This window comes from Cynoglossus semilaevis, chromosome 12, assembly GCF_000523025.1.
Source record: "Cynoglossus semilaevis isolate Cse_v1.0 chromosome 12, Cse_v1.0, whole genome shotgun sequence".
In the NCBI taxonomy this organism is placed as follows: domain Eukaryota; kingdom Metazoa; phylum Chordata; class Actinopteri; order Pleuronectiformes; family Cynoglossidae; genus Cynoglossus; species Cynoglossus semilaevis.
The window spans coordinates 11,366,368-11,379,099 of NC_024318.1; the positions used below are offsets into that span (position 1 = coordinate 11,366,368).

At 42.2% G+C, this 12,732-nt stretch overlaps 1 protein-coding gene across 1 annotated transcript; it reads right to left on the minus strand.

Moving 5' to 3' along the window:
• Positions 1–459: 459 nt before the first annotated feature.
• Positions 460–6,954, minus strand: cdc42ep3 (CDC42 effector protein (Rho GTPase binding) 3). Its single transcript, XM_008322161.3, has 2 exons — positions 6,346–6,954; positions 460–2,191 (listed from the first exon to the last, which is right to left on the minus strand). Exon 2 carries the CDS (start codon positions 1,956–1,958, stop codon positions 918–920), a length of 1,041 nt encoding a protein of 346 aa, XP_008320383.1. The 5' UTR covers positions 1,959–2,191; positions 6,346–6,954; the 3' UTR covers positions 460–917.
• Between the last annotated feature and the right edge of the window lie 5,778 nt (positions 6,955–12,732).

Here is a 12,732-nt window from a genome sequence, read left to right on the forward strand (position 1 = left end):
GTTTGCCTGCAGTTTGTAAGCACATGTTTTATAGCCTCATCTCTCTGTTCATACAGGGCCACGGCTGATGAATAGTGTGGCTCCAGGACCCGAGCCCTCCCTCTTCTCTTGAAACAGCTGATTTATGTCTGGTCCTGGACACTTGTGCTCTATGGCTGGAATGCAGGGAATTTCAAAGACCCCTCCTCTGCTTGTCCTGTCCACACGCAAACAAATGGAGCAGGCGCCTGGTTGGGCAGATGAAGACCCACCGATGCTCCCACTGGGCAAGGCAGCAGAATGTCAGGAATGTCAGAGGCGAGAAAATCAATCTATTCTGTCCTTGTTTCTGTCACTCTCTTTCTGTGACTTTTTATTCATGTTTCACCGAACTACAGATATGTCATTTTTTAAATGTACATTATCTTTTCTGCAAATTGAAATTAGCCTCTATTATATTGTAAAAAAAATCACAAAAAATGGCACAAAATGAATTTATTTGTGTTACAATCTTATGAACACAAATATGCATAGTTTCTGTCGTCATGTGGGAAATGGAAAGAAGTTTGTGATACATGTTGTAGTGCTTTGTTAAACACAATTAAATCCACAGAATGCTATACGTTTTAAAAGAACTGGCAGCTTAAAACAGAGGGCCATAAAGCTATGCTGTAAAAACCAACATAAAACCAATAATGTAAAACAAAATCTAAGGCACAATGACATTTACTATCACATGCATCATAAACATGCGGCTGACGACGTGGTCAAGAACAAATAGAAAGTAAGCACTCCATAGAAGCAGGAAGATTATGGTGTTTTGACAATAAAAACATTAGCATTTCTGTCTATATTCACATCCATGATATATCCAGACACCGGTATGATTGCTTTGAGAGTCTCTTTTCTCCATCTCCTCTCCAGGCCTAGACCACAGCTCAGGGCCTGCTCTTGGCTGCAGGTTTGTCCATTATGTTGAGCACGTCATCCAGGATGGATGGGCCCAGATCGAGTTCGAGGGACAGGAATGACCCAGTGATCTGGGTAAGAGAATCCTGGGACTTGCTTTTCTCCTTAGAAAACTCCACCTCAAAATCACAGATGCGTCCTTCCTCCACACCACTGTCCCTGTCCACCCACTCTGTGTTACACTTGGAGAGCTCCTGTGTGAAGGCCAGTGTTTTGTCATTGTTAAAGTGTCCAAACCCATTGTTGACATTGTTGCTGAGGCTCATCTTACCGTTGCAGCTCTTTGTATAGTCTCCAAAACTGATTGTGTTTGTATTGCTGTTCAGATATATTCCATTGCTGTGGCCATTGATGTAATACGATGGTGGCTTGTCAAACCTGCTTTCACTCTTATTTATTTTGTTGGCTTTGGCAATGGTCTTGGAGGTGGACCTGTCTGTGTTTTCCAGCAGGTCCAAGAGGACATCAGGCTTCGGTTGGATGTCTGTGGACGGAGATGACGGCTCGCTGATGAAGACGTCCATTGTGTGCAACAAAGCATCCATCTGCAGAATTTCTACTGCTTCGTCGCTCTCAGATTTCATGGGAGGTTTAGGCCCTGTGATGTCCCCCAGTGGCTCGGGGGGCATGGAGAAAACAGAGGAGGAGATCAGTGGAAGGGTGAGGGCCTGACAGCCGCCAATGGATGGAAGAGAGATGGCATTCTTGAGGACTGGCGAGGGAGTCTCAGCAAAAGAAGCATCACCAGTACTGTTTGCTCGCAGAAACTCACTTTGGATGCTGTACTGAGGGTAGACGTCTGCCTTTCCTGGTAAGAGCTCATACTTTCCCTGAAGAAAGGACATGTCTCCAAAGGCATCTCTCTCCCCACCCCTCCCAATGTGAATGGTGTGCCGAAAGTCCCCGAGAGGGGGACTGATCATATCAGGTGACAGCATATCTCTGAGGCGACATTTCTTTCCTTTCTTGTTATTGGTGGGTTTCAGGTATATGGGCGCCTTCGCTGGCATGGCTGTGTCTTGGATCTAAGAGCTCAGATATGCAGGGTAGACACGTTGTAAGTGCTGTAAGAGTTCTAGAGGGTACAGTTCCTCAGGGTTGGAGCTCAAGTTACATTCTCAACTGCACGCTGAGCGAACACGGCTCCAAAATAATTGCAGCGATCGCAGCATTCATCAGGAAGTAGGAGTTCAAGCCAGATTTGTGATGTCCACCGCCGGTGAGAGGAGGCTTGGACACGTTCCTGAAATGACATATACAGAATAAATCAGCATTTCATTTCTCTTTGTACTGTCACGTGGTCACCATCATTCGTCTCATAAACCCACGGTCCTGCAAAAATATCACACCCTCATCCTTTTGTTGCATCTCAGGAGCTTAGAGCCAGAAAAGGAAGAAAGCCTGGGTCTATGGCTTTTTGTTGCTTTATTCACATTTCCAAACACTAGTCTGCTTTGGCTTCCTCAACTGTGGATGTGCTAATGTGAAACAGCTGGACCACAGATTGGAAGAGTAAAAGAGAAAGAGGAATTTGGTAGGATCAGAGCAGGGAGGCTTGTTTTAGGAGGGAGCTACTGCTCAGACACGCACAGAGATGGAGAGATGGAAGAGGCCGTAGAATGAGGGGAGGTGATGACTCTTAGAGGGTTTAGGGGATTGTCTGAGAGAGCGAGGGAATGAAAATGCACGGGCAAGTGGATTTTAAGAAAGATGGTGGTATTGAATTCAAAACCAATCGCATTTAAAGGAAAGAGGATCAGCTCTAAGTGAAATAATTGCCAAAACATTAGCAAGTACACTAATGAAGTGGCTGTAGGATTTGACTGCTTTTCCTCAAAGCCTTTTCACTAACAAAACAAACAATAAATGTCATGGCCGTGGCACACAGGCCAATTATGTGGAAAGAGGAGAGAAGTGGTTCGACTGTTTTCAATGACATAGCGACTGAGGAGGAAAGAGAAAACACACTGTGGGGACAAGGAGCTGACAGTATGTGTGTGTGTGTGTGTGTGTGTGTGTGTGTGTGATGGGGGTAGGGAAGAAGATCAGTGAAGAGAGGGCTTGCCCATTTATAGACTTATTTACTTATGAGAGGTCTGTCAGCAGTGACTGTCTGACAGAGTGTGCTGCTGCTGCCCAAAGTGCCTGGGCGGTCAAGTCCACCCCCACCCAAAAAAAAGGTTTCAGTTCAAAAACATCCACATTACCATCCACATCCCTACTGCAGCTGAGCCTCAGGGGTGCAACGGCATCCACCTTATCAGAGACACTCTGAGTAGACGGAGGTTATCGAGCAGGGACGTTGGTGTGTGGAGCCAGAGAGACGTTTGCTGCTTGAACAAATACAAAGTAACGCCTGTAGTGGATTACATAGGAAATTTAACTATTTTTAAAACTTAAATTTAACAAATCAGTTAGTGATAGTAAATAGGTCAAAGAAAATGCTCTCTCTGGCTGTACTGAGAGCCAAGAAACTTCCAAGGTGTGGAGCTGTATTCTTCTGAAGCAGAACAACAGAAATTTTATAAACACATTTTAGATTTTTACTACACCTTACTAACTACTAACTACACCTAAAACTGTATTCAGCTTCACAAGACATAGTTATCTACTAAAGGTTAGCTGAGGTGACCTAATGTTTAAACGACCTACATCCTATTGACCACTGGAGAACTGGTAAACAAAAAGCAGGTGGTGATACATCCTGTGGCCCACATAAATGATGTGCTCCCTATAAGGAGTGTCACATGATATCCATCTCATTTAAAGAAGTCGTGACGTTCATTGAACTCGTTAGGGTAGCACAGGAGAAAATCTTGACACTTTCTGGTTCCACAGAAATAAAGGTGCCAGACAGAAAGCACCAGGCCTCTATATATAGCCTTGACAAACAGTGAGGGATGCAAAACATGCGTGAGTGTCGCTGAATGGCAACGGCGCCCTACAAGAGTCCTCCTGTACACGAGTGCTGGTGTGAATGTCAGTGTTTGTCAGGGGGAGGGAGGGCGTACAGAGACAGGGAGTGTTCAACTAAATATCTAACTTGTTTGGCTTTGCTTTTATTTCTTCCCCCCGCATTTTACCTCCCACTTATTTTTGCTGCTGCTCATCAGTTCTTTCTGCCCTGGATAGATGATTTCCCTGCAGTGGGATACTGGGCTTGGATAGGAAGTGTATCAGAATCACAGTGGAGTGAAAAGCTGCTTCCTGTGAATTTGGAATGCACACATCGATGGTTGTTAAGACTCTGGTACAAACACAAGGTCACAGTTGTGCTTATATATAACTTCTCTGGTGAAAACCACGATTGATTATTGGTATGACCCATGACATAATAACATCTGCTCAGTCTCTGTAGATTCTCATGCATTATAATAGATGATAATACAAGAATAAATCAATAGCACAGAAGGAACTACAAATAAATAATGCTATAGCAGCTTCAACTCTCACAGGAGGACATCTGCTTCACAACCGATCCAAGGTCAACTCTTGTCCGCCCTCCGTAGCTGAAGCCTGCAGGTCTGACCTTCGCTTTAGCTCAGTTAGGACCATAAGGCAAACATTACTGAAATTCCACAAACAATGTTCTTCACGTTGCTCCCACAGGGTTTTGCTGCCCCATCAGTGTGAGGGCTAATTTAATGAGAGCTCGAGTAAATTAGTATCCATTTAAGAGCATGTGAACAATCTACCGAGTCTTTGTTTATCTTCGTAAGCATGGGATTGGCCAAACAGGAAATTGGCCATTAACAACTGCTCAGGATATTTTAGGATTTTCTTTTATGCCTTCTCCCACTAACCTGATAAATCCATCTGTGCTTTTAATAGTTTAACTCTCTAACTGTATCCTGGTTGATCCTAAAGCCAAGGCCAGATTTGCACCTTCGATTTGGAACTGGTCCAACAAGAACTTCCAAGACACATGTTGACCAGTCTGGACCCGGTGGCGCCACCACTGCAAATGTGGCTATAGATTTAATTTACGCCTCAAGGGAATCTGATGATGCCTTCCTCTTAAAATTGTTTTCCTGAGCAGATTCTTGCTCATTATGAAAGCTGCATGATAAAATCACTGAGTCACTGGGTCAGCGACAGCTCTCTGTCTGGGCTTGAAGTAAACCACAGCCAATCCAGACATTTTCCTTTACTCTTGTTGGTTAAATTGCTGGTATAAGAGTAGAACAGGGATTTGACAAATAAAGTAAAAACGTAGGGGCAGATGATGGCTTTTTGTCTTTTATCTAAACAAACAAACAAACAAAAAAAAACAGCTGGTCCATTCCTTCTCCAGATATTTCTGGGCACCAAAAAGTCACGTGTCTTATAAGTGGGTCATCTTATTCTTAGACACAGTGTAACCCCACTAATGTCTAAACAAATGCTAATACTTTGATGATGCATCACTATCAACTGAGCCGCTCTAAAGATGATGACATGGGACCAACGGCGAGATCCCCAGGAAGACAGCTGCTCAAAATATGACCTGAATATGACTTCACCATCCTTTAGAATAGATCCCGTGCATGTCTAAATAAAGCTGCCCTGATGGCATTAGGATGCTAACATTTCACATCAGTGCCCCTGAAAAGCAGCATACCATCCAGCGTTTCTGTTGTATTTGTGGTCAAAGAAAAAAAAAAATTCACAAAGTTTCCAAATCCAATCCAAATGTCTCCAACTAAGTCCTTGATTTTTTCACTTCTTTGAACAGCTGAAAGACCCTCTTTTTGGGGCTGTTAAAAAAAGAAGCGTGCATACCACAGTGGCTAATGGTAGCTTTAAAGAAAAGACCAAGCTTTTTGTTCCTTAAAAAAAACCTCAATTACAGGCAAAAGCTTTACTTTTGGGGGCCTGGTGGTAGTGCAGGGACGAAGGGCGAATCGTAGGGTGGAATATTTACTTTCTTTCATTCTTGCTCCCCTTGTGCCACCCACAAGCATGGCCAACACTTGCCAGAGTTTTCCTTGGCAGGGATAACAGGGGAAGCAGAATCAAAGCATATGAAACAAGGAGAGAATGTCAACACTTCTATTCATGCAAAAAACATCCTTTCCCAGCTTTTTCCTCTAAAAGTCTGTTTTCCTAATCGGCTTCTCTCGAGACCTAAAACCAAAGCCAACCCTGCATTTTAATGGGAACATGCCTTAAGTGTGTAGCTGGACTAAAATGTCTCTCTTGGAAGGTACGGAGGATATCATGTTGCTCCTAACAGTTAATCTTTTGTGTTGCATGTACGGGAGCTTGACAACAAATGTATTTCATGTTTATAGATTATCAAGCAGAAATGTCATTCTAATGCGGACATTCACAGTCACAGTGAAACCTGTTCCACCTGCAGAATGTATGGCCATATCAGAAACAGATCAAAATCAAACATGACTATTTGTCACTTACCTCAGATATCAGACTGAGAAGAGATCCTTCTCAGATCTCAGATCCTTCCTGGGTGTCTCTGCTGCTCTTCAGAAAAGCTGCTGCCTCACACTGATGTGTGGATTTGTCGGTGTGTGAATGTTCAGTGGCTGCTGTGCTGCTGTGCTGCGGCTTGTTGACACTGCCCTGCCTCCTGTCTCTGCCTCGGGGCTGCACTTCTGTCGACTGGGACGTCTGCCGGACAGCTGTTTTGGAATTGCTCTCCGGCTCCTATTCCCCTCTGAAGCAATTCAAGTCTCCTCCTCCACCTCCTCCCCCCTCTTCTCCCTCTTTTTCTGTCCCTGTCTCTGTTCTCGTTCCTCTCTCTCACTGGAGCAGCACCTGTGCATGTCTGTCCTCTCTGCACACAGCTCAGATTTTTAAGCACGCCTGTGGCGTTTGAGGATCCTCCCCGCTTCCTGCTCCTCGGTCGAGCTGTGGTGATGAGTGATCAGATTTTTGGTCATGCAGCCCCCAAAAATTAGCACCGTGCAGAGACAGACAGATGCCTCATGGGAAGGCTGGCCTGAATTCTGGCTCTAAAACAAGCCCTCATGATATGCACAGTCCACATCTGATAAGAGCGACACAGCCAACAGACACTGGGCTGGACTCTCCCTGAGTGTCCTCTCAGCCTCTCCTCTCTGACCTTATCTGACCATCACACATGCATAAACAAACCCTCTGGTTATTTCCCCAAACTATAATTCTGAAAATTGAGCTCATCAGTTCTTCAGTCTATTTATCATGTGGGGATTACTGCAGCTGGCTGGCTGCAGAGGAAGCACCGCACCAAACAAGTAATTACTGCAGAGTACTGCAGCACTGCAGCACATGCAGGCTATGGACTAATGGAGAGCACATGGTTAACTGTAGCCAAAATAGACTCCCACTGTCACTGTCATCTTCCAGAATGGACAGAGGGACTTCACGTAGTATGTGCACGTCAAGGACATTAAAGAAATCAGTGGATTGGATCCCCTAATTCTCAGTTCTATTTTGGTTAAGAAAAAAAAAATTGTCACCTTGGTAACTGGTGCGGAGGCGATGTCTCAGCAGCTGGGAGGATCTCCCCCCCAGGACGTTGTAGTTAATTGAGGAAAGTCACGTGATCAGCAAATACATGACTGTTGTGTGTGCGTGTATTAACATGTCTGTCTGTTCTATTTATTTATTTATCTATCTAAAGTCATTTTATATTGTTCTTTAGTGAGCAACTAAATAAAAAAAATTAAAGATGCATTAAAAAAGACAACCTTAAAAAAGGCAAAATTTAAATTTAAATAAATATTAATTATTGGTTGTGGGCTGGATGTGGGATTTCCATGGTCACTGGGCAGAGAGTTTGCCATCCCTGCTCTAATACTAACAGTTCAAAGAGTAGTTTACATCTTACATATAATACAGTAAAAACTCAGCTCTTAGTGGTATTACTTGCTTCAATGTTTTAGTGTAAGAAAATCGTGAGAGAAACAGTCTTCTAGATTTTCAAAAAGCAGAAACTAGAAAACTACCGTTCATTTACCACAAATATCTATGAACAAGTAATATATTTGAATATATATTTAATAAATGAATTGCATTAATGAGGAACTTCTTAATGAACCTCATAGATTGGAAGGATAACTACAGTATAAGGTGAAATAAGGGGTTTAATTTCCTAACGTTCTGGGACCAAAACAACAAGTTTTCCTCCTCGGGGTAAACTGAGCTTATCTTCAGCTCACTTTTCCACTTGTATTTCAATGCGGCGCTGTAATTACCTTTCTTCTGTAATGCTTAGCAAATACATGTCGAGTTGTGGCCACTTGTGGACAGCCTCCAGTTACACCTTGTGTTTAACTGAGACAGGCGTTATTTAGCACTAGTTAAATGGCGGTTGTGAATGGAGGCCTTTTAGCACGGTGTTGTCGTGTCACCCCGGGGTGATGTCATCACGCAATCCATGTGCTCAGCACATGATCGCTACGTAGAACACACAACGTCCTTTTAAGGAGACCATTAAACCTTGGAAAATCCAGATCTGCTGCCCTCCCCCTAAAACCCCTTTAGCATCTCCCCAACAGACACATGATCACCCACGCATGATTAACAGGAAAAAAAGGAGAGATTACTAATCTATTGTAAATTCGACACATTATCTTATTTGATAATGCTAAACAAACCAATAGCAAACAAACGTCAATGAATTGTTGATGTGAACTGACAACCTTCTTGCTTTAAAAAATTCCTCCTTTACTACCTACCACCTCCATGTCAAGTACCAAAAGAGTTCAATATTGAGAAGAACATCACATACAGTAACCCACAGGAGCTTTATTTATTTAAGTAAACCAGTGTTTAACATCATCATTAGTTTTAGGTGAATGGCCTGGAACATTTTGTTTAAAAATTAAAAAAAAAACGTATCCAAAAGTCAAACTAATCATGTAAGCTCATTGGTCCAGACCAACGTTTTCAGTGTCCCCGATGAAATGAGTCTTCTGCTGTGTTTTGGAGTGTTTTTCACCCTAAACTACAACCAACAGTGCACCATTATGTGCCTCAAAGCCAGGACTGTTTTTCAAATTTCTCATCCTTTTATATTTATCCATCACAAGTTATATTTGGGAGGCATTGACATTTTCTTTTTTTAATTCCACTTCATGTCCAATTGAGCTTTGTTTGCTTATCCGTGACGTCGCCTCACACACACAAAGAGAGCATTTTACTTCGCATTGCTCCTCACGTGTCCAGAAGGTTCCACTGAGGTCACTCTTCTGTAACGGTCACAGCACACACTCACCCCAGGTTAACATGCCAGTCGTCGTGTGTTGTAGAAAGACTTTCTGTTAAAAGGAGTTACTTTTAACATACATACACATTAGAATTCATTTTCTTACAGCTCACAAGGTGATATACGTTTCTGAAGTGAGACGAGGACTATTTTTTCTGTGGTAACATTCATTTTAGTCTTAGGTTAACACCTCGCTGGGATGACGCAGACGCTGGTTTCACTCCTCCAGCTGCTTCACCCTGTGTTCACACCCATTATGGAGCAAGATACATCATTATCACTTGTAGTCTGGAGGAGGCGGGATGACAGAGGTGATGATTTTGAAACACAATAACACAGTTCTATAAGAGGCTGCTGCCTGGCTGTGCGGTGATGTGAAACTCGTGGATGTTTGCCCAGTTTTAAATACTGTAATTCTTTCTATAATGTTACCAATGTGAGCAGTTGGACAGCGATACGGAAAATAAATAGCCGACCGTGTAATCACTGCAGTCACAGGAGATGTATACAGTATGAGCATTTATTATGAGGGCTCTGTTTGGTTTTCCCATTTATGATTAGGATTTTGAAGCGGTTAGTTTCCAACTGGGAATGTTTGGAAACAACACTGCATGAAGGTATTAAGAGTAATGTTCCAGAGAAAGGCTCACGGCCATTTTATCAGAATAATGAGTAAAATGTTTTAGTGCAGATATTCAGTTCTCGGTGTAAACATCTTAAATGAATACCCTCTCTCATGGTAGCACTATTTCACTGCACATTTATTTTCATCCTGACAGTAAACATTTCACAATGTTCTGAGCCTCAGGGAGGGACCTGATGCTGAGGGCATTGGCCAGTGTTTTAAGTGCAGGAGATGTGCAGCCAAAGCTGGGGGGGAGAAGAGGGTAGAAGGGGTTGTGGGTAGTCTAAACACTGTCTTGCTCTGTGGCTACATCCAAAAAATGTTTTGTTCCGTGTGTTCATGTGTGGGGGCGACGCACCATCTTGAATTAAAGCAGACCACACACACCAGACGTAACATCTTCTCCCTTTGTGTCTATTTTTGTATCTGAACAAACTTGTCCAAAGGTGAAAGGTGGAGTTCAAGAGCAACAATGGCCAGAGGTCAAGTTCCAAAGCGAACAATTCTGTTACTATGTTTAGTCACTCTTTGATTTTAAAGTAAGGGGTATTACATGATAAAATTATAGTGGAATGAATCTCAGACATTAGATCTACGTGCAGTTGTCAAACTAATTCAGTCAGTTCTCTGTGACTTAAACCATCTTTGTTTTGATGTTTTTTATTAGATTTCATTATAAACCCGATAAACCAAATAACATAATAACAAATAAAATAAATATTGCACCTTTTTAAAAAAATAATTAACTTCATGATTCCAATTCATGATTACTAATTTGATTCTACCCTTCCCTGGACTACAGTGGCTTTAATATCACTCAGATTTTTCAAACTGAACACATTGTGGTAAATACTAAACAGATACTGTATCAACTACCACTACTGACAGAATGACATTGAGGCAGCACAGCTACACCAACTCCTCTTTAGCAAAATCAGCCGGAGCCAAAAAGCCCTTGAAATATCAAAATATGTTTCGTCTGAACGTTTTGATCATGCATTGATGAAAAATGTTCAACTTGGCTTCAGTAGTGTAAATAACTGGTCTGTCTTTTGTCTTGTAGAGCATGCTAGATATCATGGCCCACATTGAGCGTAATAGGGACCAAACATACACAAATATCTTGTTAAATATAACTTAGTAGATTTTTACTATATTAAGTAATAATTAGTAAAATAAAGTATTAAGTAAATTAGTAATAATTAGTATTAAGTAACTTCAAGTTAGTATAACTAATATAAAATAGCTGAAACGTAACCAAAGTCTTACAGGGGTGTAGTCCTTCTATACAGCAACTAAAAACAGTGCAATACTGAAGACAGTATATGTATGTATATATATATATATATATATACACATATACATACAGTATATATAAATGTAATGAGCAGGATAAGCTTAATGTTGAACACAAGCATATTACTAAGATTTTAAATCTTTTTTAAATTCCCTTAAATTGTCCAAAATGCCTCCCTCAGTTCAGTTACTGAATCCCAAAACCATAAATCAAATGTTTTTAACAAATGGCACACCTCCTTTCTCTCTGGAACAAACATTTTCCAAAATCCTTCAGTGATGTTTTTCTTCTTTATTTTTTTCTGCTCTGTTTCAACGCCGATATGGTTTCCATGTTAAAATATCTGAGACATGGAAACATAAGGAACATGTACAATCAGTGAAGTTTACTTCATGTGACACCTGATCACTAAATCACTCCTAAAGTGTGTGGTATACAACAGACTGACGAGGGTGTTCACATATCAGAGGGGAGATTTTCCTGGACCCCTCAGAGCCAAACTCTTTTCTTCAATTAGACTAACCGACCACAATGGGCACGGGGCGTTGATGTCTGGCTTCCATACTTGGAATGAGAACAAGTGATGCATCAGTGGCTAGGAGCAGCAGCTCTTCCCACTGGAATTCCAGTAGTAGTGCCACAGGCCACCCTCCTGCAATCAGCTTGCGGTTGTCCATTTCCACAAGCATATATCCTGCTGCATGTGCTGCCAGAACACTTTTAAGTCCATGAGAACTGGCAGGCGGCCTTTGCCCGTAGCACGTATGGGTGAGTGCGGAGACACCAGCTGGAGTCAGGCTGAGTTCAGACCTGTGCTGTGTTCACAACACTGGGCAGTAGAAAGGCCATTGGAGCCTGCGTTATCCACCAGCTTCTCATCATGTGCTGCAAGGAAATCTCGAGATAGAAGATGGATACACAGTGTTCTGTACGTTGTTCTCCAATAGAGTGGAATTTAGTGAATGCACAGAGCTGTGTTTACATAACCAATTTACTTATGAGGAGGGAAACTGAGGGAAAGTGATGTTCAGATACCATCATCAAGCCAGTCTCATGAGAGGCCAGGAGACAATATTAGGAATGTTTATATTTGAGGGATGGTTTAAGCTGAACATGTGGAGGAAGTACGGTCGACATGCTGGAGAGATATAGAAGATTTATGAAAAAAGATGATGTAGATGGAGGTTCCAGGAACTGATATGGTGAAGGGAGGCACAAAGTGAATGGTGTAACAAAAGACTACACACATGAAATGGACATTGAAGCCCCAAAGCCACAGAAAAGAACTGGTGTGGCTTCAACAGTATCTCTGTGAATGGACGTCCTTAGGAATCACACCACATGACTGACTGGTTTAACTCACAATAGACGCCTGGTTGCGGGGGATGTTGGCATGTGACTCACATATGATTTCCACTTAGTATGTACTGTACCACAACTGCTGTTTGTTTTACCATACAGTGTGGTGTAATGGGCACAGAGTTTGTCAAAGGTGGTCAAGCATTAATGTACACCTGCAACAGGTTTCAGCATTTAGCATCTGTAGTATTTTTAAGTCCCACACTGTTCATGCCAACATATCTTCAACAGTGGGAGGACACGTCACCAAAGTCCTACATTGTTGGTTTACCACTGATCAGATTGAATAATAACTTCCTGTTTTCCTTCATG

What these genes read in the sequence shown, in the direction of transcription:
- cdc42ep3 (XM_008322161.3), bottom strand. Translation starts at nt 1,958, where the DNA reads ATGCCAGCGAAGGCGCCCATATACCTGAAACCCACCAATAACAAGAAA.